This window comes from Myxocyprinus asiaticus, chromosome 42, assembly GCF_019703515.2.
Source record: "Myxocyprinus asiaticus isolate MX2 ecotype Aquarium Trade chromosome 42, UBuf_Myxa_2, whole genome shotgun sequence".
Lineage (NCBI taxonomy): Eukaryota > Metazoa > Chordata > Actinopteri > Cypriniformes > Catostomidae > Myxocyprinus > Myxocyprinus asiaticus.
This window is the reverse complement of record NC_059385.1, coordinates 2,996,045-3,019,687: the sequence shown is the minus strand read 5'-3', so window position 1 is coordinate 3,019,687 and position 23,643 is coordinate 2,996,045. Positions and strand designations below refer to the sequence as shown.

At 38.9% G+C, this 23,643-nt stretch overlaps 1 protein-coding gene across 2 annotated transcripts in view; it reads left to right on the top strand.

Annotated features, from left to right (window-relative positions):
* Positions 1-23,643, top strand: part of LOC127432565 (N-alpha-acetyltransferase 25, NatB auxiliary subunit-like) — a 40,394-nt gene that overhangs the window by 3,066 nt on the left and 13,685 nt on the right. For both annotated transcript variants that reach the window (XM_051683802.1, XM_051683803.1), the window contains exons 2-14: positions 367-452; positions 2,442-2,580; positions 2,881-2,999; positions 3,582-3,656; positions 10,947-11,054; positions 11,135-11,213; positions 11,366-11,477; positions 11,788-11,877; positions 14,579-14,751; positions 14,829-14,941; positions 17,376-17,583; positions 22,740-22,829; positions 22,919-23,099. In XM_051683802.1, the coding sequence (XP_051539762.1) occupies positions 367-452; positions 2,442-2,580; positions 2,881-2,999; positions 3,582-3,656; positions 10,947-11,054; positions 11,135-11,213; positions 11,366-11,477; positions 11,788-11,877; positions 14,579-14,751; positions 14,829-14,941; positions 17,376-17,583; positions 22,740-22,829; positions 22,919-23,099 (1,573 nt within the window). The remainder of the gene's footprint in view (positions 1-366; positions 453-2,441; positions 2,581-2,880; positions 3,000-3,581; positions 3,657-10,946; positions 11,055-11,134; positions 11,214-11,365; positions 11,478-11,787; positions 11,878-14,578; positions 14,752-14,828; positions 14,942-17,375; positions 17,584-22,739; positions 22,830-22,918; positions 23,100-23,643) is intronic.

Below are 23,643 nucleotides of genomic sequence, written 5' to 3'. Positions count from 1 at the left end.
GGTAGGCATTGAGCAGACGCTGCGAGAACGTTCTCACAGTCAAGGGTCTTTCAGAGACGAGCGCGTTTGATGATGCAATGCTGCATTGTGTCTCTGCAGATGATACTGTTATATGTACACTCATGGTTGGGCATAACTGCATGTACAAGTTACCCGTGTGGCCTATTTTTAAGGGATTGCATTATACACCTCTATTGCAATAGTCCACTTATAAAATTATAAAGTCAAGGTTTCTTTTTCCACCATCCCACTGACACTTATTTAAACAGGCAGTGATCAGTTTAGGTTCAACTGGCTATTTTTCTTGATTAGTTTGATGGAAATGTTGGTAACATGTTTTTCTGTTTTTTTTTTGTTTTTTTTCAGATTACCTGGACAATGGCAATAACAAGATGGCAATCCAGCAGGCTGACAAACTGCTCAAGAAGCACAAAGATCTTCACTGCGCAAAGGTGTGCAAGTTTATTGAAAAGGCTAGTTCACCCAAAAATGAATATTTGGTCATCGTTTACTACTTCATGTTGTTCCAAACCTGTATGACTTTCTTTGTGGAACACAAAAGGAGATGTTAGGCAGAATTACAGCCTCAAGGCCTATTCACACCAAAATCGTGCCATTTTTGCGAGACGAACTCTGGGCAACAGTCTGTTTAGACAGAGACCAAAAGAAATTAAATGAAAAACTATTTCACCCCTGTACAGTAGGTGGTGCTGTTGCTGCTCTACTACTTTCCTGCCCGCAGTGCCCGGATCCTTCACCATTCAACTATCAGAGATAAATGTATTGAACGCTGTTAAAGCTTTTTTTATTTAGCTAATTTGGCATAACTGTTTCATAATGTTTCTATGATTTTGATGCATTTTGAGGAATATAGAATCTGTGTTTTTATGTGAGTGAGCTGAGTAAAGAGCGCTGTTGCATAAATATATGTCCTGTCTTTTATATTTGCATATGTATTTTGCTACATGTATATTCCAAACGGACTCCTGAACCTAACTTCTCTTTTTATAATACCTGGATAATATAACACAAGGTACAGTGATAGAAATACATGTGGACTTATGTACATTAAGATTAACAGGTATAGTATCAAATATGATGCATAATATTAAAAGTAATATAAAAGAAAACCAGGGTTCACTGTCTTTTCTTTATTGAATTTTTTGCATATTTGTATTGAATTGAGGGTTTCTTGTGCGTGGTTAAAGGAGCACCATTAAAGGAATACTTTGATATATTATCCTTGCAATAAAAATAGCTGTGAGGTTCTTCAATTTGTTTGTTTACACTCGTAGTAAAATATTGCATGCAGAATTCATTCACCGTTCACTTTCATTGTATTGCAAAAAAAAAGATACAGCGTAAGTGGCATTCTGCTACATTCTACCTAGAGGTCTGCACGGGCCTTAAAATGAACCCGACTTGTACCCAAGAGTGAACAGTACTGTCAAATTTTAAGCCTGAAGCCGAAATATCCCACTCTCATTATAATTTCTTCTCCTGGCAAGTATTGTTTCAATAGGCTGTACTTTCGTAAGCATCATAGGCAACATTTGTAACAGGATTGTAACAGTAATCTTACACAGTTTTAACAATGCACTGTGGCCACTCTGCACGCTTGAAATTTAGTTTGGTGCGGAACAATCTAGAATAATGTGTAACAATGTAACAGTCACATAAAGTCCCATTTGCTGCCTGAACTCATTCAGAAAGTTGTATCTTTGTGACCTGCTCTAAAAACAAGCTAGACGCAGCGAATGAATCGGAACACAGGTGTCTCGAAAGTTATTTTTAACTTGACTAAACGTTTAACGTTGTCTAAAAAATGCTTGTGAACGGCACTTAACTTGTCCGTTCGCAAAACAAGTTAGGTGTGCTTGTTTATTTCAGCAATTAGAAACCTGACCTGAACCCGTAGTCATACTTCGAGAAACTGACCCGGCGGTTTCTCGGGTCCCGTCGGGGTCGGGTTGCTGACCTCTGATTCTGCCTCAGAATCTGTTGTGTTCCATGGAAGAAAGAAACTGTTGGTTTGAAACACCATGAGGGTGAGTAAAGGATGACAGAATTCACATTTTCGGGTAAACTATCCCTTGCAAAGGCTGCAAAACACTCTAGGACCCCACATCATCTGGAAAAAGTTGTTATCATTTTATTAGCCAATACATTCTGGTCAACTCAGGCTGTGATTGGTTCCATTATCACTGTCTCTGTAAAAATAGGCATGTTGTCGGCAAACAACAGCTGAAACCAATGCTGTACTTCACATGATGCTTTAGACTGCAGTTGACACAAAAAAGCCATTTTGTAGTGAAAGATACAAATATGATGGATTTGACTTTAAAGATTGATAAATTAGCTCTAGAGTCTCAATCCACCACAGTGCTTGTAAACACACATTATTCGTGCTACTGATGTCACCCTGTGCTCTGTTTCTGCAGGTCTTGAAGGCCATTGGTCTGCAGCGTACAGGCAAACAGGATGAAGCTTTCACGCTGGCGCAGGAAGTGGCCGTTCTCGAACCAACAGACGACAATTCCCTTCAGGCGTTAACCATCCTCTATAGAGAAATGCACCGGCGTGAGTTTTGAAAAAACAGGAAACCTAAAATAAAGTGTACTGCAAGTCTCCCAAGAGCAGCACCTTTGTCGACTCTCGCACAAGTTTTGCTGAATGCCGAATATGCGACACGAAACAACAAAATCACACCCAATAAGAACACATTTTAGACTTCTTTTCGGACCTGTGAGATTTCGTAGTGGGCGTAATGTCTTGTTGCATGATGCTTTGTGGTGCACCTGGTTATGCCAAGTTTGTGGTATTTAATTTAGTATTTTTTTTTTTAATGTTTAATTCTGAAAGTTTGTGTTCTTTCTTCAGCTGAATTAGTGACCAAGTTGTATGAAGCGGCAGTCCGGAAGGTTCCGACGAGCGAGGATTATCACTCACACCTCTTCATGGCCTACGCTCGTGTTGGAGAATACAAGAAAATGCAACAGGTTCTTTTTACATCTGTTAGATCTCTTGATCTGCGTTTATGACTGATCTGAAATAAAAATCATTAGAATGTCAAAAACATTTATTTCAGTGGGCCTGGGTATCTCAGCGAGTTTTGACGTTGACTACCACCCCTGGAGTCGTGAGTTGAAATCTAGGGCATGCTGAGTGACTCCAGCCAGGTCTCCTAAGCAACCAAATTGGCCCGGTTGCTAGGGAGGGTAGAGTCACATGGAGTAACCTCCTCGTGGTCATGATTAGTGGTTCTCGCTCTCAATAGGGCGTGTGGTGAGTTGTGTGTGGATCGCGGAGAATAGCATGAGCCTCCACATGCGGTGAGTCTCCACGGTGTCATACACAATGAGTCACGTGTTAAGATGCGCGGATTGACGGTCTCAGAAGCAGAGGCAACTGAGACTTGTCCTCCGTCACCTGGATTGAGCTGAGTAACCGCGCCACCACGAGCACCTACTAAGTAGTGGGAATTGGGCATTCCAAATTGGGAGAAAAGGGAGTGTAAGATACATTGAAAGATTCGTTTTTAACACTATTTGAGCATTTACAGCTTTTATTTTCTTTCGCAGGCTGGAATGGCGCTGTATAAAATTGTTCCCAAAAATCCCTATTACTTCTGGTCTGTTATGAGCTTGGTGATGCAGGTATGTGAATGTTTTGTCTCTTAAACAATATATATATATATATATATATATATATATACAGTATATATATACACACACACACACACACACACACACATGTATATACAGTATGTATATGCGTGTGTGTGCTCAGAAATTCATTCATAGGTATATTTAATTATTTAATATTTAATGTAACAGTTTTTGTTATATTTGTATTTATAATATATATATAAAGATAACTTCTATCGCATAATTTTTTTCCCTTCTTAGTCCACACATAAAATAAAAAAATATAGTCAAATAGATATTTATATATAAATACACTATATATTAGAGATGTACTGCTATAGAAATTTTGGCCGATATGATAGCTATAATAATTTTTATTATAATATTTTAAAAGAAGAGTTTTTAAGGCCTGGAAAAGTCATGGAAATTATGGAAATTTTAAAAAGTCATGCAGATGTCTTAAGTGGATATGCATTTGTGTAGTTATGCTTCGCTCAGAAAGATTGCATTTGCTAGAAATTATTTTTTGTGAGTGCAATCTCTATTAATGAATTTAAAAAAACTGGAAAAGTATTGGAAATGAGCAACAATGAATCTGATCTAAATATTTTTATGTACAGTGGAAAATATGAATAACTGTTTTATACTTTTGTTACCTACACAGTAGAGCTGCACACTTAATCGTTAAAAGATCACGATCTCGATTCAGACACCCATGCAATCTTATTCCTGAATGACGATTCGGCTATGTTTATTAACGTTCCAGTGGCATGCCTTTGTAAGGCGGTCAAATTTACAGGAATGTCCCGGGTTCAATACAAGTTAAGCTCAATCGACAGCAATTGTGGCATAATGTCGATTACCACAAAAATTTATTTTGACTCGTTCCCCCCTTTTTTTTAAAAAAAATGCAAAAATCAGGGTAACAGTGAGGCACTTACAATGGAAGTGAATGGGGGACAATTTTTGTACATTAAAATACTCACTGTTTCAAAAGTATAGACACAAAACATAAACAATATGTGTGTTAACATGATTTTAATGTAATGAAATCACTTACTAACCTTTTCTGTGTAAAGTTACAGCCAATTTTACAACTTCGTTACCATTATGATGTAATGTCAACAAACCCTAAAATGACTGTAAAAATGTAAACAACTTTACAGCTCAAATAATACACGAGTTTTAACAGAAGAATCTTAATGTAAGTGCTTTTATAAACCCTCCAAAAATTGGCCTCATTCACTTCCATTGTAAGTGCCTCGCTGTAACCCAGATTTTTGCATTTTTTTTTTTTTTTTTTTTAAGAAAAGGAGGGACAAGTCTAAATAATTTTTGTGGTAATCTACATTATGCCACAAATGCTGTCGATTGAGCTTAACTTGTGTTGAACCCGGAATATTCCTTTAATTTTGAAATTCGCTTCGAGATGCATTTTAAAAGGGTGAAGTTATTTTAACTTGATATGGCATCTAAAAAACAGCGCTCCTGCACGAGATACTGAATAAACTAGGAAACGCAATAACCAAAAACATTAGTCTAACGCAGTGGTTCTCAAATTGCAGGGTGCCGTAACGACTGACTAAGGATGCCATGATATCTCTGCTCAATTCAGTATTTTAATAGCTACCGATGCAAAGAAAAGTATCAAGTTCTGACTCGATTCGGTAGCCACGCACTGTTTGATTTCAGCTGGCTACTTTCAGATGCTCACATGCGTATATGTCTGCTCGTGTCCTGTGATGAATGCAGTGGCGTGCATGAACAGCCAAATGCTTTTTTGTCAAAATGCTTGACATGATATTAATGTAAACACCGTTGTTAATATATTAAAATCGTATATTTCAAAATTGGATCTGTGCGATGCCTAATATACCTGCTGCTCTCTGTTATAGTCATTCAGACATTCTGACTGCATCAAAGTAGTATTAATGTACATCTAATAATCGCACAGTAAAGACTGTCAATAAATTAAGTATTTTTATTTTGCATTAGATTACTTTTTTAATGTTTTTCAATTATTTTAAAATAGATCATTTTAAAATGTTTAATTGCTACAGTTACTGAAAACTTAAACACTGTTTACTCTGTTTTTATTTAATTACTGGGTCCTGAAAAATTACTAAATGCTTGAAGCAACGTTTACAAAAGAAACACTGAAGGCTCCATTGTTTTAATTTAATTAGTGTTTTTTTTAAAGCATATTATATTTATTTACCAGTGCACCACAACACCTAATGCTCAGGTTTTGTAAATCACTGGAATAAACATTTGTTTTTCTTCAAAATTGTAAAAGAATCGTGATCTTTATTCTAAGCAAAAACAAAAAAAATCATGATTCTTAATTCATACTTTCTCTACTACACAGAGAAAGAGTACTGTTTAAATTGAAAAAGTATGCCCTGGTGTTTATCTGCAGCCAATATTGGCCTAATCAGATAATCAGGGTCTGAAATGAACACCCATCAAGCACCAAATGCGGGTACATCAGAACGATCCTGTGTTGGTTGAACCAATCAGATTCTATGCTACAAGACCGTTTTGATCACGCGGTCTGGGAGATGTTCCGGTCCGCCTCTGATGATGACATCGAGCTTTACACTGATAGTGTCACGTGTTTCATCAGAAAGTGCGTAGAGGGTGTTGTTCCGACCAAAACAATACGGATCTACCCAAACCAGAAACCTTGGATTAATAGCGATGTTCGCGTGGCACTTAATGCACGGACCTCCGCTTTTAATTCCGGGAACGCAGAGGAGCATAAACAAGCCAGTTATGCCCTCCGAAAAACTATCAGAGCAGCAAAACGCCAGTACAGGAACAAGATTGAAGGACAGTTTAACACCACCAACTCTAGAAGCATGTGGCAGGGAATTAAAATCATCTCAGACTTTAAAGGGTATAAAAACTCTGCCGTGAACACCGCTGCCTCTCTCCCGGATCGTTTCGAGGGAAATAACACCGCCCTCGCGGAGAGAGCTCTCGCGGCCGAAGCTACAGAGGTTAGTTCCTCTCCAACTCTGTAGCGGATGTAACCCGATCCTTCCGACGGGTGAATATCCATAAAGCCGCGGGTCCAGACGGCATTCCGGGCCGCATCATCAGAGCGTGCGCGAACCGACTGGCTGGTGTTTTTTCGGACATTTTCAACCTTTCCCTCTCTTTGACTGTAGTCCCCACATGCTTTAAAACGTCCACCATTGTGCCTGTACCAAAGCAATCCAAAATCACTTGCTTAAATGACTGGTGTCCTGTTGCTCTGACCCCCATCATCAGCAAATGCTTTGAGAGACTAATCAGAGATTACATCTGCTCTGTGCTGCCTCCCTCACTGCACCCATTGCAATTTGCTTACCGCAACAACCGCTCCACTGATGATGCCATTGCATCTACACTACACACTGCTCTCTCCCACCTGGAAAAAAGGAACACTTATGTGAGAATGTTGTTTGTAGACTACAGCTCAGCATTCAAAACCGTAGTGCCCTCCAAGCTTGATGAGAAACTCCGGGCTCTGGGCTTAAACAGCTCGCTGTGCAGCTGGATCCTGGACTTCCTGTCAAGCAGACGCCAGGTGGTTAGAATGGGCAGTAACATCTCATCACTGACCCTCAACACTGGAGCCCCACAGGGCTGTGTTCTCAGCCTACTCCTGTTTTCCCTGTACACACATGACTGTGTGGCAACACATAGCTCCAATGCCATCATTAAGTTTGCTGATGATACGACGGTGGTAGGTCTGATCACTGACAATGATGAAACAGCCTACAGAGAGGAGGTGCACACTCTGACACACTGGTGTCAGGAGCACAACCTCTCCCTCAATGTCAGCAAGACAAAGGAGCTTGTGGTGGACTTCAGGAGAAGAGAAAGGGAACACAGCCCCATCACCATCAATGGAGCACCAGTGGAGAGAGTCAGCAGCTTCAAGTTCCTGGGTGTCCACATCACTGAGGAACTCACATGGTCTGTCCACACTGAGGCCGCACTGTAGAGAGCATCCTGACTGGCTGCATCTCCGCCTGGTACGGCAATAGCACCGTCCACAACCGCAAAGCCCTGCAAAGTGTGGTGCGAACTGCCAGACACATCATAGGAGGTGAGCTTCCCTCCCTCCAGGACATATATACCAGGCGGTGTGTGAAAAAAGCTTGGAGGATCATCAGACACTCCAGCCACCTGAGCCATGGGCTGTTCTCACTGCTACCATCAGGCAGGCGGTATCGCAGCATCAGGACCCGCACCAGCCGACTTCATGACAGCTTCTTCCCCCAAGCAATCAGACTTTTGAACTCTTGATCTCTCACAATCAATATACATCAGTACTGCGCTTTATTAATCTTATTATCTCACACTGGACTGTCATAAATTATATTCTCTCTTAACAACACTATCAACCGACAGCCTGAATGTCAATACAGTACAATACAACCTACTGTACATATTATATATACTATATATACTATTTTATGATTGTTTAATGTGTATTCTATATTGTGTGTATTGTATACTGTACATTGTATGTTATTATTTGTATATTGTGTTGTGTGTAATTGTTTATATTAGATTTTAAATTGTGTTGTGTAAATCTGATGTTTATTGTAAATTGGTATATGTCCCATCACTGTCATGACTGCTATGTTGCTCGGAACTGCACCCAAGAATTTCACACACTATTGCACTTGTGTATATGGCTGTGTGACAATAAAAGTGATTTGATAAAAGTGATTTGATTTGATTTGACATTTTCTTTTTGGCTGGTGAATTTCGCAGTGTCACGCCATTCTGGCGGGTGCATTAAAATGGCCAAACATTGTCAGGTTACCGCTTATTCTTTCAATTAATATCTGTGTCAAAATAATAACACATTCAAGTTTTGTCCTCAAGGTGGGTCCACAGGCCTTCAATCATGGTTGCAGGTGGCTGACACGATTACCAGAACATTTCTAGACAGTACAGCTCTGCTATTACAACTGAATAGTTTCTGAATACTAGTAAGCTAGTTTCCCGCTGCTCATCGATAACCTTAGTTAGCTGTAAGTCTAGAAGCAAGATTAAGGCAATGTTCAGGAACGTTCATGCCATCAGGAAGAAGCAAGACTACTGTTGGATTTCGGGTGGATGTGCTCGGCACCACACACACACACAAATTCTCCAGTAATAATTGCTTTAAAGTTACAGTGCTGTGAAAAATGATTTGCCCCATCCTGATTTCTTCTGTTTTTGTGTATATTTCATACTAAATTGTTTCAAAAATTCAAACAAAATCTAACAAAGGCAAACTGAGTAAATGATAATGTTATTTATTGACGCAAAAAAGTTATCCAATACCAACTGGGCTTATGTGAAAAGTAGTTACTAAACCCCCAAATCTATGAAACTGCATTCATAATGGGGTTCAGCTGGACTAGACACACCCAGACCTGATTACTGCCAGTCCTGTTCAATCAAATCAACACCTAAATAAAATTTTTGTTGCCAAAAAGTTGGCTAAAAGGTTTCACTCAGTAGCACACTATGCCAAGGTCGAAAGAAATTCCAGAAATGATAAGGAAAAAGGTGATTGAAATACCTCAATATCGGAAGGGTTACAAAGGCTCAGGGACTCCAAAGAACCACAGTGAGAGCCATTATCTCCTAATGGAGACTACTTGGCACAGTAGTGAACCTTCCCAGAAGTGGCCGACCTTCCAAAATTTCTCCTAGAGCACAGCGAAGACTCATCCAGGAAGTCACAAAAAAGCCAAGGACAGCATCCAGGGAACTGCAGTTCTCTCTTGCATCAATAAAGGTCACTGTTCATGACTCCACTATCAGAAAGACACTGGGCAAAAATGCCATCCATGGAAGAGTGGCGAAAACCACCGCTAACCCAGAGGAACATAAAGGCTCATCTGAATTTTGCCAAAACACACCTTGATGATCCTCAATGCTTTTGGGAGAATGTTCTGTGGACTGATGAGTCGAAAGTGGAACTGTTTGGAAGACAGGGGTCCCGTTACATCTGGCGTAAACCAAACACAGAATTCCACAAAAAGAGCATCATACCTACAGTCAAGAATGGTGGTGGTAGTGTGATGGTGTGGGGATGCTTTGCTGCTTCAGTGCGACTTGCAATAATTTAGGGAAACATGGTTGCCTTTGTTTTATGTTATATCTCGTTTGAAGATTTAAAACAATTTAGTATGAAAAATACACAAAAATAGAAGAAATCAGGAAGGAGAAAATACTTTTTCACAGCACTGTATGTTGATTGAAATGTCTATTGCTAAAGTACACTGTAACACTGCTACTGAATTAACAACACTAGAGTGTAGTCTGATTCTGCAACAAATCACTCATTCATGCTGGTTCTTTTTAGTGAATCAACAACATACAGTGCGACCAGTGTTGTCCGATTGCTGAACAAATTATTCTTAAGAGCTGGCTCTTTTCAGTGGATCAAAAAGACAAGAATCAGTCGGCTGGTAGGCTAAAAATGTACGTTCGGACTTGGGATGTGCATGAGTAATTGAGTAATTGTTAAATTATACTGTACTTTCCCTTTGAGTTTCTGACAAAATTTCGCATCGTTGAGGTGTTCATTAAGAGAAGGAATGATGATGGCATCTTTGGCCAAGTGTGATGTCAAGTTCGGCAGTACTTCTCATTGAAATGTACTCTATTGGTATTCAGTTCTTGTTGAAGTCAAGCAAACCAGTGGATGAGGATCTGCTTTTATGGTGGTAAGAAAATGCGAAGCGGTACAAGAAACCCGGAAGCTTATCAGATCTGAACACTGATGGAGCGCATTTTATAAAAAGCCATCTTTCATCACTTGTTTTTCTGAATAATAACATGTAAAATTATAAAAATGTGATAGTCTTGGGGGGCCTGGGTAGCTCAGCGAGTATTGACGCTGACTACCACCCCTGGAGTTGCGAGTTCGAATCCAGGGCGTGCTGAGTGACTCCAGCCAGGTCTCCTAAGCAACCAAATTGGCCTGGTTGCTAGGGAGGGTAGAGTCACATGGGGTAACCTCCTCGTGGTCGCGATTAATGGTTCTCGCTCTCAATGGGGCATGTGGTAAATTGTGCGTGGATGGCGGAGAGTAGCATGAGCCTCCACATGCTGTGAGTACTCGACTGTAAAATTACTCGAAAATGCCCATTCCTATTTTGGACCAAGTTGATAATACAGTCGTTAAAAAAGTGCCAACATTGTCTTACACATTATCACAGATATATTGTGCATCCCTAACACATACAAAATCGTCTGCTTGCACATTTCTCTACTTTGACCTGTTGCTCTCTGTCACAGGCCATCTCAGCACAAGACGAGAAGCTCTCTCAGACCATGTTCCTGCCGTTAGCCGAGCGCATGGTGGAGAAAATGGTGAAAGAGGAGAAGATCGAGGCAGAGGCTGAGGTATGTGGGTGTGTGTTGATAATCTGTTTCTAATTGCAGTCGAAGGAAGAATATGACATGTTTTCCATTGTCTGTTCCAGGTGCAGCTGTATTTCATGATCCTGGAGCGCTTGGGGAAGTATGTGGAGGCGCTGGAGGTGGTGCAGGGGCCGCTTGGAGGTGAAGAGGATTAATAAACATCTCTACTAGTAACCCGAAGAATGCTCTGATTTATTTAAAAATGCCTTACATTATGGAGGTTAAATTATGATTTTAAATGCTGATTCATGTTGAGTTTAGTGGCATCATTGTTGTGCTTTTTTTTCCCTCAGAGAAACTGACGAGTGAACTTCAGAGCCGTGAGAACAAATGCATGATGTTGTACCGGCGTCTGGAGCGCTGGCCCGAGTGCAATGCTCTCTCCTGCAAACTGCTCCTGAAAAAGTCAGTCCACTACTGATCTCAGACCACTTTTTTGGAATTTAAAAGGATAGCCTGTACCTAGAACAGATTTAAATGAAAGAGGAAATTATTTTTAGCTTAGTAAAAACATTTTTTTAATAATTAAGCTTTAATAGTAACATTACAAATATTCAAAACCATCTATGTAATACAATATTTATACACTAGGGGGAGCAGAATACAGGTATATGTAAAAACCTTAAATAAATTGCAAGTTTTTACAGAGTAATGCAGTTATTTATGTAAGATGTCAGTCAGTAGATTACCTCATCATATTTGTATATCTCTGCAGCCCTGATGACTGGCAATTCTACTTGATGTATTTTGACTCTTTGTTTCACCTGATCGATCAGAGCTGGACGCCCTCACAGGAAGGAGCACAGTAAGTGAAAATAGGGAAATATAAGTGGAGATGATTTCATGCACATAAATATTTGACTGCCAGAAATGAACGTGTGCATATATATATATATATATATATATATATATATATATATATATATATATATATATATATATATATATATATATATATATATATATATATAAATAAATTTTTCTTTAAATTATTAGGTTTCAAATGCTAGGACTTTTGATTCCTGTCTACTGTCAATAAAAAAAATTACCCGGTACTGTTGACGTTGGAGAACAACACAAATGTTTTTTGTTGTTGTTGTTGTTTTTTGACATATCTTATTTATATCCTTATTTACAAGATGTATTATGTCAAAAAAAAAAGAATAATAACAGAATGATTTTTTTTAGGTGAAATTTTTTTTGTTTTTTTTTTTTTTTTTTGTGCCCCCCCAACTCAGAAGGTTTTCTGTTAAATTACTCCATGCAATTGACCAATCATCTTCTTGTTATTATTTTAACCCTCCTATTGTATTGAAAAATGCCACCTCCCTTTGGTATTCATGGTCATTTTTGACCGGAAGTGTTAAATGTGTAACCCTCATTTTTTATTATGTTATTAATGATAAAAAGAATTATTCCCTGAAGTGAGAACAATTAAATTATGCATTTCTTTGAGATTTTATGTGATGTGATCTTATTTACATGTACATTTCTAAATGTTACCATTAATTTGCATAAATAAGCAAATTTTTGAAGAAGAAAACAATTTCAGAACCTACAATTCTATAATTTGAAACATGAATAAAATATGAGAATGCGCCATAAATTGGTAGCAGATTACTGCTATCTGGTGAACAAACTATAAATAACATGACTTGAAAACCATGTCAGTAGATGGCTGTAGCTACCTACTGTGTAGTCTGATGGCTTGTTGTAACCTAATTTTATATTTTATCACAAGATATGCATTTGGATATATATTTAAACATTATCAAACTATTTGTCAAAGTTTAGCATTTTAAAATTGATTTGCAGTGTCAGTTTTTGCAGTTAATGTCACTATGCTTGCAATCAAACCTGACCATGGTGTTACAAAGAGAAGACACAGAATAAGCATTTTTCTACCAATAATTATTTCAAACTTAAAGTTTAAGAACTCAAAGTAAATTCATAATAATATCAAGAAAATGGAGCATCAAGAAACGGAAATGAACTGCAAAATTCTGAAAATTCAATTAGAGTATAAAAGAGAAGAATCAGAGTAAACATTCTGCAATTTCAAACTTTTTATATTATTATTTGGTTTTTGGTTTTTTTTTGCAAACATGTGAGTGTGTGTGTGTGTGTGTGTGTGTGTGTGTGTGTCAGATTGCTGTCATCAGCAGGAAAACAACAGATGACTTGGAATGCCAACAATGAGCAAAAGATGGCTGTAGAGCTCCACTTACTGATGCCCTGGTTCTGTGTGTGTGTGTTCTGCATTGTGAGTGTGTTATTGTCTCACCCATTCATTTCTGAGTGTGTGTTTAGCATTGTGATGGATTTATTTATTGACAAATGTAAAAAAAAATTGAGTCTCACCAGTTAAAAGAGTGTGTGTGTATGTTTTGCACTGAGGATGTTTTAGAGTCTCACCCTGTAATTTCTGTCTGTTTTTTTCCGCATTGTGGCTGATTTACTGATTGAATTTGACAGATAAAAAAATGTGCTCTCTTTTTTGGTCTTTCCCATTCATTTTCAATGGTCGCTCAATATTGACCGCGAATACCAAAGGTGTCGCTTTTTTTTTCTTTTTCTTTTTTTACGACCACATGGACTTATCGAATCAAGCCCAATTATTTATTTATGTTATGTTCAGATGGCAAATGGAGGAAAAGTCACCAAGTCTTGTACTGCTTAGATAAAGGAAACCATTTTATTAAATGAGGAAAATGTATTTGTCATAGGAGGGTTAATCTTAAACAGAGTCTCAAAATTGTATTATTATTATTATTGTTATTATTATTAGAGCTACAAGTAATTATTTTGTTTGCCACTTTGGTGGAAAATCTGTAAAAGCTGCCTTCAGGGTGTAAGAGGTTAACATAATAGGTGAAATGATATGCAGTGTTCAACACTAAAACACATTTCAAATAGTAGTATGCTTCATTGTTGTCACCTGACCTCACTATATTGCATGTTTAATTCAGGAAATTGCATCCAGTTATCATCTCAGAAATAAGAAGTTATTTCTCCATTTTTATCCAAGTTTGTGTAAAAATGTCGGTAACACTTTACAATAAGGTTCCACTCGTTAACATTGGTTAACGCTTTAGGTATCATGAACAAAAATTGAACAATATATTTTTTTACAGCATTTATTATCTTTGTTAACGTTAGTTAATAAAAATACAATTGTTCATGTTTGTTCATAGTGCATTTACTAATGTTAACAAATTAAACTTTTGATTTAAAAAATGTATTCTATTTGTTGAAATTAACTAAGATTATTAAATGCTGTGAAATTACTGTTCATTGTTAATTTGTTAACTAATGTAAACAAATAAAACCCAATTTTAAAGTGTTACCAGAATGGCTTAAATTTTGGCGGTCTGATCAAATGAGTCAACTAGAAGATGTTCAAAATGTTTAATATCACTTGTATTAAACATTTTTCAGTGTGCTTTGATTCTATTCTGTAAAGAGGACTGTCTGTACTCAGTCTGCTGTGTTGTTCTGTTCTGTAGTTCTGCAGAAGGGGAGGTGCACTCGTCCGTGTCCCAGGCCATCAGTTTCATAGAGGAGCGACTGAACACAGAGGAGGCGAAAGAGTCCAAACATCTGAGAGGACCCTATCTGGCTCGTCTGGAGCTCATTAAACGCCTCAGAGAGCACAGCTGTCCTGAAGCACAACAGCTAGGTGCAGTATTAGTTGAGATCTGTTAAACGTGTGACCGGCTGTATATGTTTCTCACGTGTTTACCTGTCCTGATGCAGGGGAACCTCTGGAGCTCATGTTCCAGTTCTTTGTGAAATTTGGAGACAAGCCGTGTTGCATCACAGACCTAAAGATCTTTCTGGATCTTTTAAATCCTGACCAACATGTGCAGGCAAGTGGAAGAATACAGCAGATACCTTAAAAACCAACAAACCTATTTTCACCACTAATTTTTGCATCGAAGATATTAAAACAAAATGATGCATCCCGATAGATCCTTTCACACCGATAGAAAAATTCAGTGAAAACCGTCAAAAATACACAGAAATGGAAAGTGCTTCACTCCAAAATAAAACCTCATTAAAAAAAAAAAGGTATGGCAGAAATATATCACTACTGTATAGTTATGTAATATTGACTGTAATACTACTACTAGTACTATTACTAAGAATAAATCAATAGTTATTGTATCATATTTAAGCAATATTTCACATCTGTTGTGCAGCACTTTATTTAACAAAAATAACTCCAATACTGTATTTTGAATTATGCTTTGAGGTTCTGTATAAAAGCACTTCATTTGATAAAAATAATACAATATTATGTTTAAAAATGAATTGTTCTATTTTCATTTGATTAAAGTTTTAATGAATTAATTTATTTAGACACCATTTTGTTGATTAAATTGAAATAAACTGTTGGTATATAACTCTGAAAAAATAAAACAACCAAACAGGTATCGGTACTTGTACTCGTTCTCAAAAAAATGGTATCAAGACATCCCTAATTTTGTGTTTATAACTGATATTTCTGACTTCAAACTGTTGATGATAGTTGGATCTTTTATTTCCATCATTCCATACCGACAGATTTTGGATACATTTTGGGCTGTATTTTGCATTACACTGTGTGAAAAAAATAAATAAATAAAAATATGTGCTTTTATATATATATATATATATATATATATATATATATATATATATATATATATATATATATATATATATATATTATACAGTATTGTGCAAAAGTTTAAGGTGCTTAAGATGTTTCACAAAAGCATGTGTCTTAAGATGGTTATTTATATCTTCAGCTTTAGTGTGTCAATAGGAAATATAAATGTTAGACTCCCAAACATTTCTTCTGCAAATAAAAAAGATTAGAATAGAAGAACAGGGAGCCCTGCAACAGGTGTCATTGCCCCCACAGAGCCCCCCACTGAACATCGTGTCAGTCTGAGATTATATAAAGAGACTGAAGTAATTGAGACAGCCGAAATAGATAGAAGAACAGGGAGCCCTGCAACAGATGTCATGGCCCCCACAGAGCCCCCCACTGAACATCGAGTCAGTCTGAGATTACATAAAGAGACAGAAGCAATTGAGACAGCCGAAATAGATAGAAGAACAGGGAGCCCTGCAACAGATGTCATGGCCCCCACAGAACCCCCCACTGAACATCGTGTCAGTCTGAGATTACATAAAGAGACAGAAGTAATTGAGACAGTCGAAATAGATAGAAGAACAGGGAGCCCTGCAACAGATGTCATGGCCCCCACAGAGCCCCCCACTGAACATCGTGTCAGTCTGAGATTACATAAAGGGACAGAAGCAATTGAGACAGCCGAAATAGACAGAAGAACTGTGGAGAATTTTCCAAGAAGCTTGAACATCCTATCTGCCAACAACCAAGAAAAACTGTGTCTAGGTGTATCTAGGAGAATTGGGGCTGTTTTAAAGGCAAAGGTGGTCACTCCGAAAATTGATTTAGCTTTTTTCATGTTTACTGGACTTTGTATGACATTAAGTGATAAATGAAAACTATTTATTTCATTATTTTTGAAGACATCCTCACTATGCAACATTTTTCACCAGTGCCTAAAACCTTTGAGCAGTACTGTATGTGTATATATATATATATATAGTCAAATTTTACTGCTGATTTGAATTGAATGTGTTACTTGGTCTTTTCCCATTCAAGTAGATAGGAGCGATACTTCCACAGAAAATAGCTGTCTGGGAGTGTTCCCAAGAAGGCCGTCAAGTGGGCTGACTTTCCTTGAAAGTGACTACTTTGGTATAATAAAACAGTTCTATAAATAGTTAAAGCATACATCAGCATAGGAAAATGCAAAACATAACAGCTGCTGCTGAGGATTTGTATAGAACTTGCATCGTGCCATAAATAATAACAAATTAAGAAACGAATGCACGATGTAGGAGAGACAGAATTATTATTATTTTTATTTTTAATTTTTTCATTTATTTTATGCAGATCGCTGAAAAAACGTAAACTAAATACTGACAACGAGTGCAGTTGATGCGCATGGACATAACTACGACAAACACTGTTTGGCGGAGACACATTTATGTGGTCAAGTGTAAATGGAATGTGCTTATTCAACTGGATAGCAATCCGATCAGTAAAAATGCATGAAGTGCCAAGTTTAAATACCCCGTAGCCAAACTTTTGACTCTTAGCGTAAAGTCTGGTCCACTTTGCTGCTTATTTTGACCAAGAACAGCCCGCTTACACAGAGATAATCTCACAGACATGTTGCATGTTTTTACTCTCTAACACTAACTCTAGTGTAATTGTCCCAGTTCATAAACAGGCTGATGGAGGCTGTGCCACTGGGCGCTCCAGGAGAGGATGGTGTCGCCCTACCAGCAGACACACGAGCTCTTCAGAGACACCTCTGTGTGACCCAGCTCAGTCGATGTCTTGGTTTACAGCACGCTCTAAAAACGGAGGGCAAACTGGGTGTTATCAAAGAACTCAAGGCACATTACCACCATGGCTTACAATTCGGTAAGTAGGGATGTGCGGAACGACTAATTTTACTGATGTTTAAATGTAAATTTTGGAGTCTACTAGTCGACTAGTTTAAAAAGTAAGAAACCCTGAGAAAGCAGTCACAAAACATTGGGTATTTATGTTACCCTTTTAAAATACTTAATCTATCCAGCCAGGTCTCCTAAGCAACCAAATTGGCCCTGTTGCTAGGGAGGGTAGAGTCACATGGGATAGACTCCTTGTGGTCGCTATAATGTGGTTCGTTCTCTGTGAGGCGCGTGGTGAGTTGAGCGTGGCGTGAAGCTTCCACATGCGCTGTGTCTCTGTGGCAACACGCTCAACAATCCATCAATCTCTTGGTCTCAGACACGGATCTTATCGCGTGGCTTGTTGAGCGTGTTGCCACGGAGACATAGCGAGGCAACTGGGATTCGTCCTCCGCCACCCGGATTGAGGCGAGTCACTACGCCACCACAAGGACTTAAAAGCACATTGGGAATTGGGCATTCCAAATTGAGTGAAAAAAGAAAAATACTTAATTTATTCCAACAGCCTGATCCAACACTAAATTCTGCTGAATTCAACTGAAAAGTTGCACGTATTTCACGACTTGCATTAGCTTGTGATCTGATATGGCAGTTGTTTGGTTAAGAACGTTAACCAATAACAGTTACAATGTAAAAGGCCTGTGAAAAATGTACAATAAACCTAATTAATTGTTCTAAACGTGACGAGCACACTGAATAAAAGATACTTTAAATTGTAATTTTTACAGTCTTTATAGGAGTTCAAGGTTTGTTGACATTAAATCGTCATGGCAGCAAAGTTGTTAAATTGGTTATAACTATACACAGGAAAGGTTAGTAAGTGATGTTATGACACTAAATGTTATCATGTTAACACTTATATCATTTAAGTCTTGTGTCTATACTTTTGAAACCGTGAGTATTTTAACTTAAAAAAAATTGGCCCCCATTCACTTCCATTGCATTTGCCTCACTGTGACCTCGCCTTTTGCTTTTTTTTTTTAAAGAAAAGGAGGTGTAAATCAAAATTAATGTTTGTGGTAATCAATATTACACCACAAATGCTGTCGATTGATTGAATCTGGAATATTCCTTAAATTTTACTCTGAGTAAGTAGCCAAGAAAATGACTATTTTAGACTAGGCATACCAATTTATTTATTTTTTTCCCCCAAATTATTTTTACCTTGCTGATCAAGAATGCTCTTTTTAATGATGTACCAACTGCTTAAATGGTTAAACAACTTAACAGCTCAAATAATACATGAGTTTGGACAGAAGAATTAATGTAAGTGCTTTTATAAAATTTTCAGGGTTCCCACGGTCATGGAAAACCTGGAAATATCAGGCAATTTTAAAATTGTGATTTCCAGGCCTGGAAAAGTCATGGAAATTAATAAAATCTTCAGTCATGAAAAAATCATGGAATTTTTTTGATAGTTCATATATTTTTATTTATTATGCTCTGTCCTAAAATATTTAATCGGTGTTTTACATTGCACGGGATCAAGAACACACGGTGAAGAGTTTAAAAAAAGAATAATAATAATATACAGTGCATCCGGAAAGTATTCACAGCGCTTCACTTTTTCCACATTTTGTTATGTTACAGCCTTATTCCAAAATAGATTAAATTTATTATTGTCCTCAAAATTCTACAAACAATACCCCATAATGACAACATGAAAGAAGTTTGATTGAAATCTTTGCAAATTTATTAAAAATAAAAAAACGAAAAAATCACATGTACATAAGTATTCACAGCCTTTGCCATGACACTCAAAATTGAGCTCAGGTGCATCCTGTTTCCACTGATCATTCTTGAGATGTTTCTACAACTTGATTGGAGTCCACCTGTGGTAAATTCAGTTGATTGGACATGATTTGGAAAGGCACACACCTGTCTATATAAGTTCCCACAGTTAACAGTGCATGTCAGAGCACAAACCAAGCCATGAAGTCCAAGGAATTGTCTGTAGACCTCCGAGACAGGATTGTATTAAGGCACAGATCTGGGGAAGGGTACAGAAACATTTCTGCAGCATTGAAGGTCCCAATGAGCACAGTGGCCTCCATCATCCGTAAATGGAAGAAGTTTGGAACCACCAGGACTTTTCCTAGAGCTGGCCGCCCGGCCAAACTGAGCGATCAGGGGAGAAGGGCCTTAGTCAGGGAGGTGACCAAGCTCCAGCGTTTCTCTGTGGAGAGAGGAGAACCTTCCAGAAGAACAACCATCTCTGCAGCACTCCTCACTAAAAGGCACATGACAGCCCGCCTGGAGTTTGCCAAAAGGCACCTGAAGGACTCTCAGACCATGAGAAACAAAGATTGAACTTTTTGGCCTGAATGGCAAGCGTCATGTCTGGAGGAAACCAGGCACCGCTCATCACCTGGCCAATACCATCCCTACAGTGAAGCATGGTGGTGGCAGCATCATGCTGTGGGGATGTTTTTCAGCGGCAGGAACTGGGAAACTAGTCAGGATCGAGGGAAAGATGAATGCAGCAATGTACAGAGACATCCTTGATGAAAACCTGCTCCAGAGCGCTCTGGACCTCAGACTGGGGCGAAGGTTCATCTTCCAACAGGACAACGACCCTAAGCACACAGCCAAAATAACAAAGGAGTGGCTACGGGACAACTCTGTAAATGTCCTTGAGTGGCCCAGCCAGAGCCCAGACTTGAACCCGATTGAACATCTCTGGAGAGATCTGAAAATGGCTGTGCACCGACGCTCCCCATCCAACCTGATGGAGCTTGAGAGGTCCTGCAAAGAAGAATGGGAGAAACTGCCCAAAAATAGGTGTGCCGAGCTTGTAGCATCATACTCAAAAAGACTTGAGGCTGTAATTGGTGCCAAAGGTGCTTCAACAAAGTATTGAGCAAAGGCTGTGAATACTTATGTACATGTGATTTATTTCGTTTTTAATAAATTTGCAAAGATTTCAAACAAACTTCTTTCACGTTGTCATTATGGGGTATTGTTTGTAGAATTTTGAGGAAAATAATGAATTTAATCCATTTTGGAATAAGGCTGTAACATAACAAAATGTGGAAAAAGTGAAGCGCTGTGAATACTTTCCGGATGCACTGTATATATAAATACACTACCGGTCAAAAGTTTTGATTTTTAAGATCATGAGAAACATTTCGGTCAAGTGTTTCAAAACTTTTGACCGGTAGTGTATATATATCATGTTATTTAGAATATCTGACCAATTAGGGTTCTTTCACATGGCACTTTTGGAGCGCACCCGGGTTCGAATGTCATCAAAGTTCGGTTAGTTTGGATAATGTGAACGCTGTTGTCCAAACTCCAGTGCGCACCTGAGAACTGCACCCGAGTCTGCTTGAAAAGGCAGTCTGGGGAACAGTTCATGTCAACTCCAGTACGGTTCACTGCTGATATAAACGCAATCGTACCAAATCGCAGAAGTGATCCACTTGTGATGACGTATAATTTGCGTCTGTGCAGGCTCCTGATATAATGCATTTCTCATACCTTTGTTCAATTCATTTGTCCAAATAAATCCCCTTCACTAAATAATAATATAACCCAAATAATATGATGTGGGGGGAGGGGGACGGAAACAAACTTGTGTGCGGTCCAAGCAATCAAACCAAGTGTGAAAACACCCATAGAGACAACAATGTGCCGCTAATCTCCACCCATTTTAAGATTCATGCAGTGTGTTCGTATGGATTAAATGTTCAACTTTTAACAAACAATGGTGTGGTTTTGTTTTTTACAAATTTGCGATTGTTATTTTGGTGCCATTTTCAGAATGTTAAGAAAATTTGCTTTCAAGTCATGGAAATACATTGGTTGAAAAGAGTGGGAACTCTGAATTATAAGCTTCACATTTCTGCCTTTAAACTCAACAAAAATTCGCCCCATTGACTTCCATTGCAAGTGCATCACTGTAACTCAGTTTTTGCTTTTTTTAAGAAAAGGAGGGATGAGTCAATCATTTTTTGTGGTAATCAATATTATGTCACAAATGCTGTCGATTGAGCCTGGAATATTCCTTTAACATGTCAACGTGGTTCGGTGAAAGACAATTATCCTGCAGTTGAAAAAGCCCGCTTGGTGGGAAAATAACCTACAAGCATGCACAGATTTAAAGAAGAATCAAATGTGAATACAACCACAGTGACTTGTAAGTCAGTGTTTCGGAAATCCACATCCCGCACCACCACCGAAGTGATTTCATAGCTACTTTGCTAAGTTTGCTTTACTAGCGAGAGAGGGAAGAAGCACGTGCGGTCTGAGGTAAAATTAAACTTCAGATATCCTCTTTTGTTCAGAATTTTATTATTAATTATATTTAAAATTTTACATTCTGACTACCACCCCTGGAATCGCGAGTTGGAATCTAGGGCATGCTGAGTGACTCCAGCCAGGTCTCCTAAGCAACCAAATTGGTCCGGTTGCTAGGGAGGGTAGAGTCACATGGGGTAACCTCCTTGTGGTCGCAATTAGTGGTTCTCGCTTTCAGTGGGGCGTGTGGTAAGTTGTGCGTGGATCGCGGAGAGTAGCATGAACCTCCACATGCTGTGTCCGCGGTGTCATGCGCAACGAGCCACGTGATAAAATGCGCGGATTGACTCAGACTTGTCCTCCGCCACCCGAATTGAGGTGAGTAACCGCGCCACCACGAGTACCTACTATGTAGTGGGACTTGGGCATTCCCCAAATTGGGAGAAAAGGGGATAAAAATGAGATGTCCTCTGAATCTGCTTTCCTTTCGATCACTGATGTAATTGTAGTTTGGGATGAAACAAGGAGACGAAGAGATCAACTGTGGTTGTTTTCATGTTGTACTTAAACACATTATCATGGTGTATGCAGAAAACATAATGTTCTTTAATAGAGAAACGCTCCAACACTGATACACTGAGCCTGCTTCATCTTCATCTGTGCGTCGTCTTGTATGCAGAGAAGATGTGACATACAGCACACAATACGGCGGATGACCATATAGACAGCCTTATCAACGTCTGCTGGCATGATTACTGAATGCATTTGTCCTGAAATTAATTTATCAGCAATCAATTAGATTAATCGGTCAAATGATCAACGACGATTAATCGACTGCCGATTAAACATTAACATCCCTATTCCCTTGTTTTCTCTGTGTTATAGGAAAGTCGTGTTTAAAAACTGAGCTACAGTTCTCGGATATGTACTGTCTGATGGCAGCGCATGTCTATATAGATCTGTGGACTGAGACAGGTAAGCGAGCTCAGTTCTGGGATCAGTATGAATGATCAAAGCTGTAGTTTTTATCAGGGTTTTGATTAATTCTGTGTTCTGTTTTGTAGGTGATCAGAACATGTTATGGCTGAGTCTGGGAATGTTAGAAGAAGGTCTCGCTCACAGTCCCTCTAATGCTCAATTTAAACTACTGCTTTTGCTCCTGTACTGCCGTCTGGGGGCGTTCGAGCCTGTGGTAGATCTTTACTCCAGTCTGGACGCCAAACACGTCCAGCATGACACCATAGGGTAAGAAACTACTTAAGAACTGCACAAACTAGGGGGCCTGGGTAGCTCAGTGGTAAAATATGCTGGCTACCACCCCTGGAGTTCGCTAGTTCGCTAGTTCGAATCCCAGGGCGTGCTGAGTGACTCCAGCCAGGTCTCCTAAGCAACCAAATTGGCCCGGTTGCTAGGGAGGGTAGAGTCACATGGGGTAATCTCCTCGTGGTCGCTATAATGTGATTTGTTCTCGGTGGGGCGCATGGTGAATTGAGCGTGGTTGCTGCGGTGGATGGCGTGAAGCCTCCACACACGCTATGTCTCCATGGCAACGCGCTCAACAAGCCACGTGATAAGATGCGCGGGTTGACTGTCTCAGATGCGGAGGCAACTGGGATTCGTCCTCCGCCACCCAGACTGAGGCGAATCACTGTGACCACGAGGACTTAGAGCGCATTGGGAATTGAGCATTCCAAATTGGGAGAAAAAGGGGAAAAAATTTTAATCCCCTTTTCTCCCCAATTTGGAATGCCCAATTCCCACTACTTAGTAGGCCCTTGTGGTGGCACAG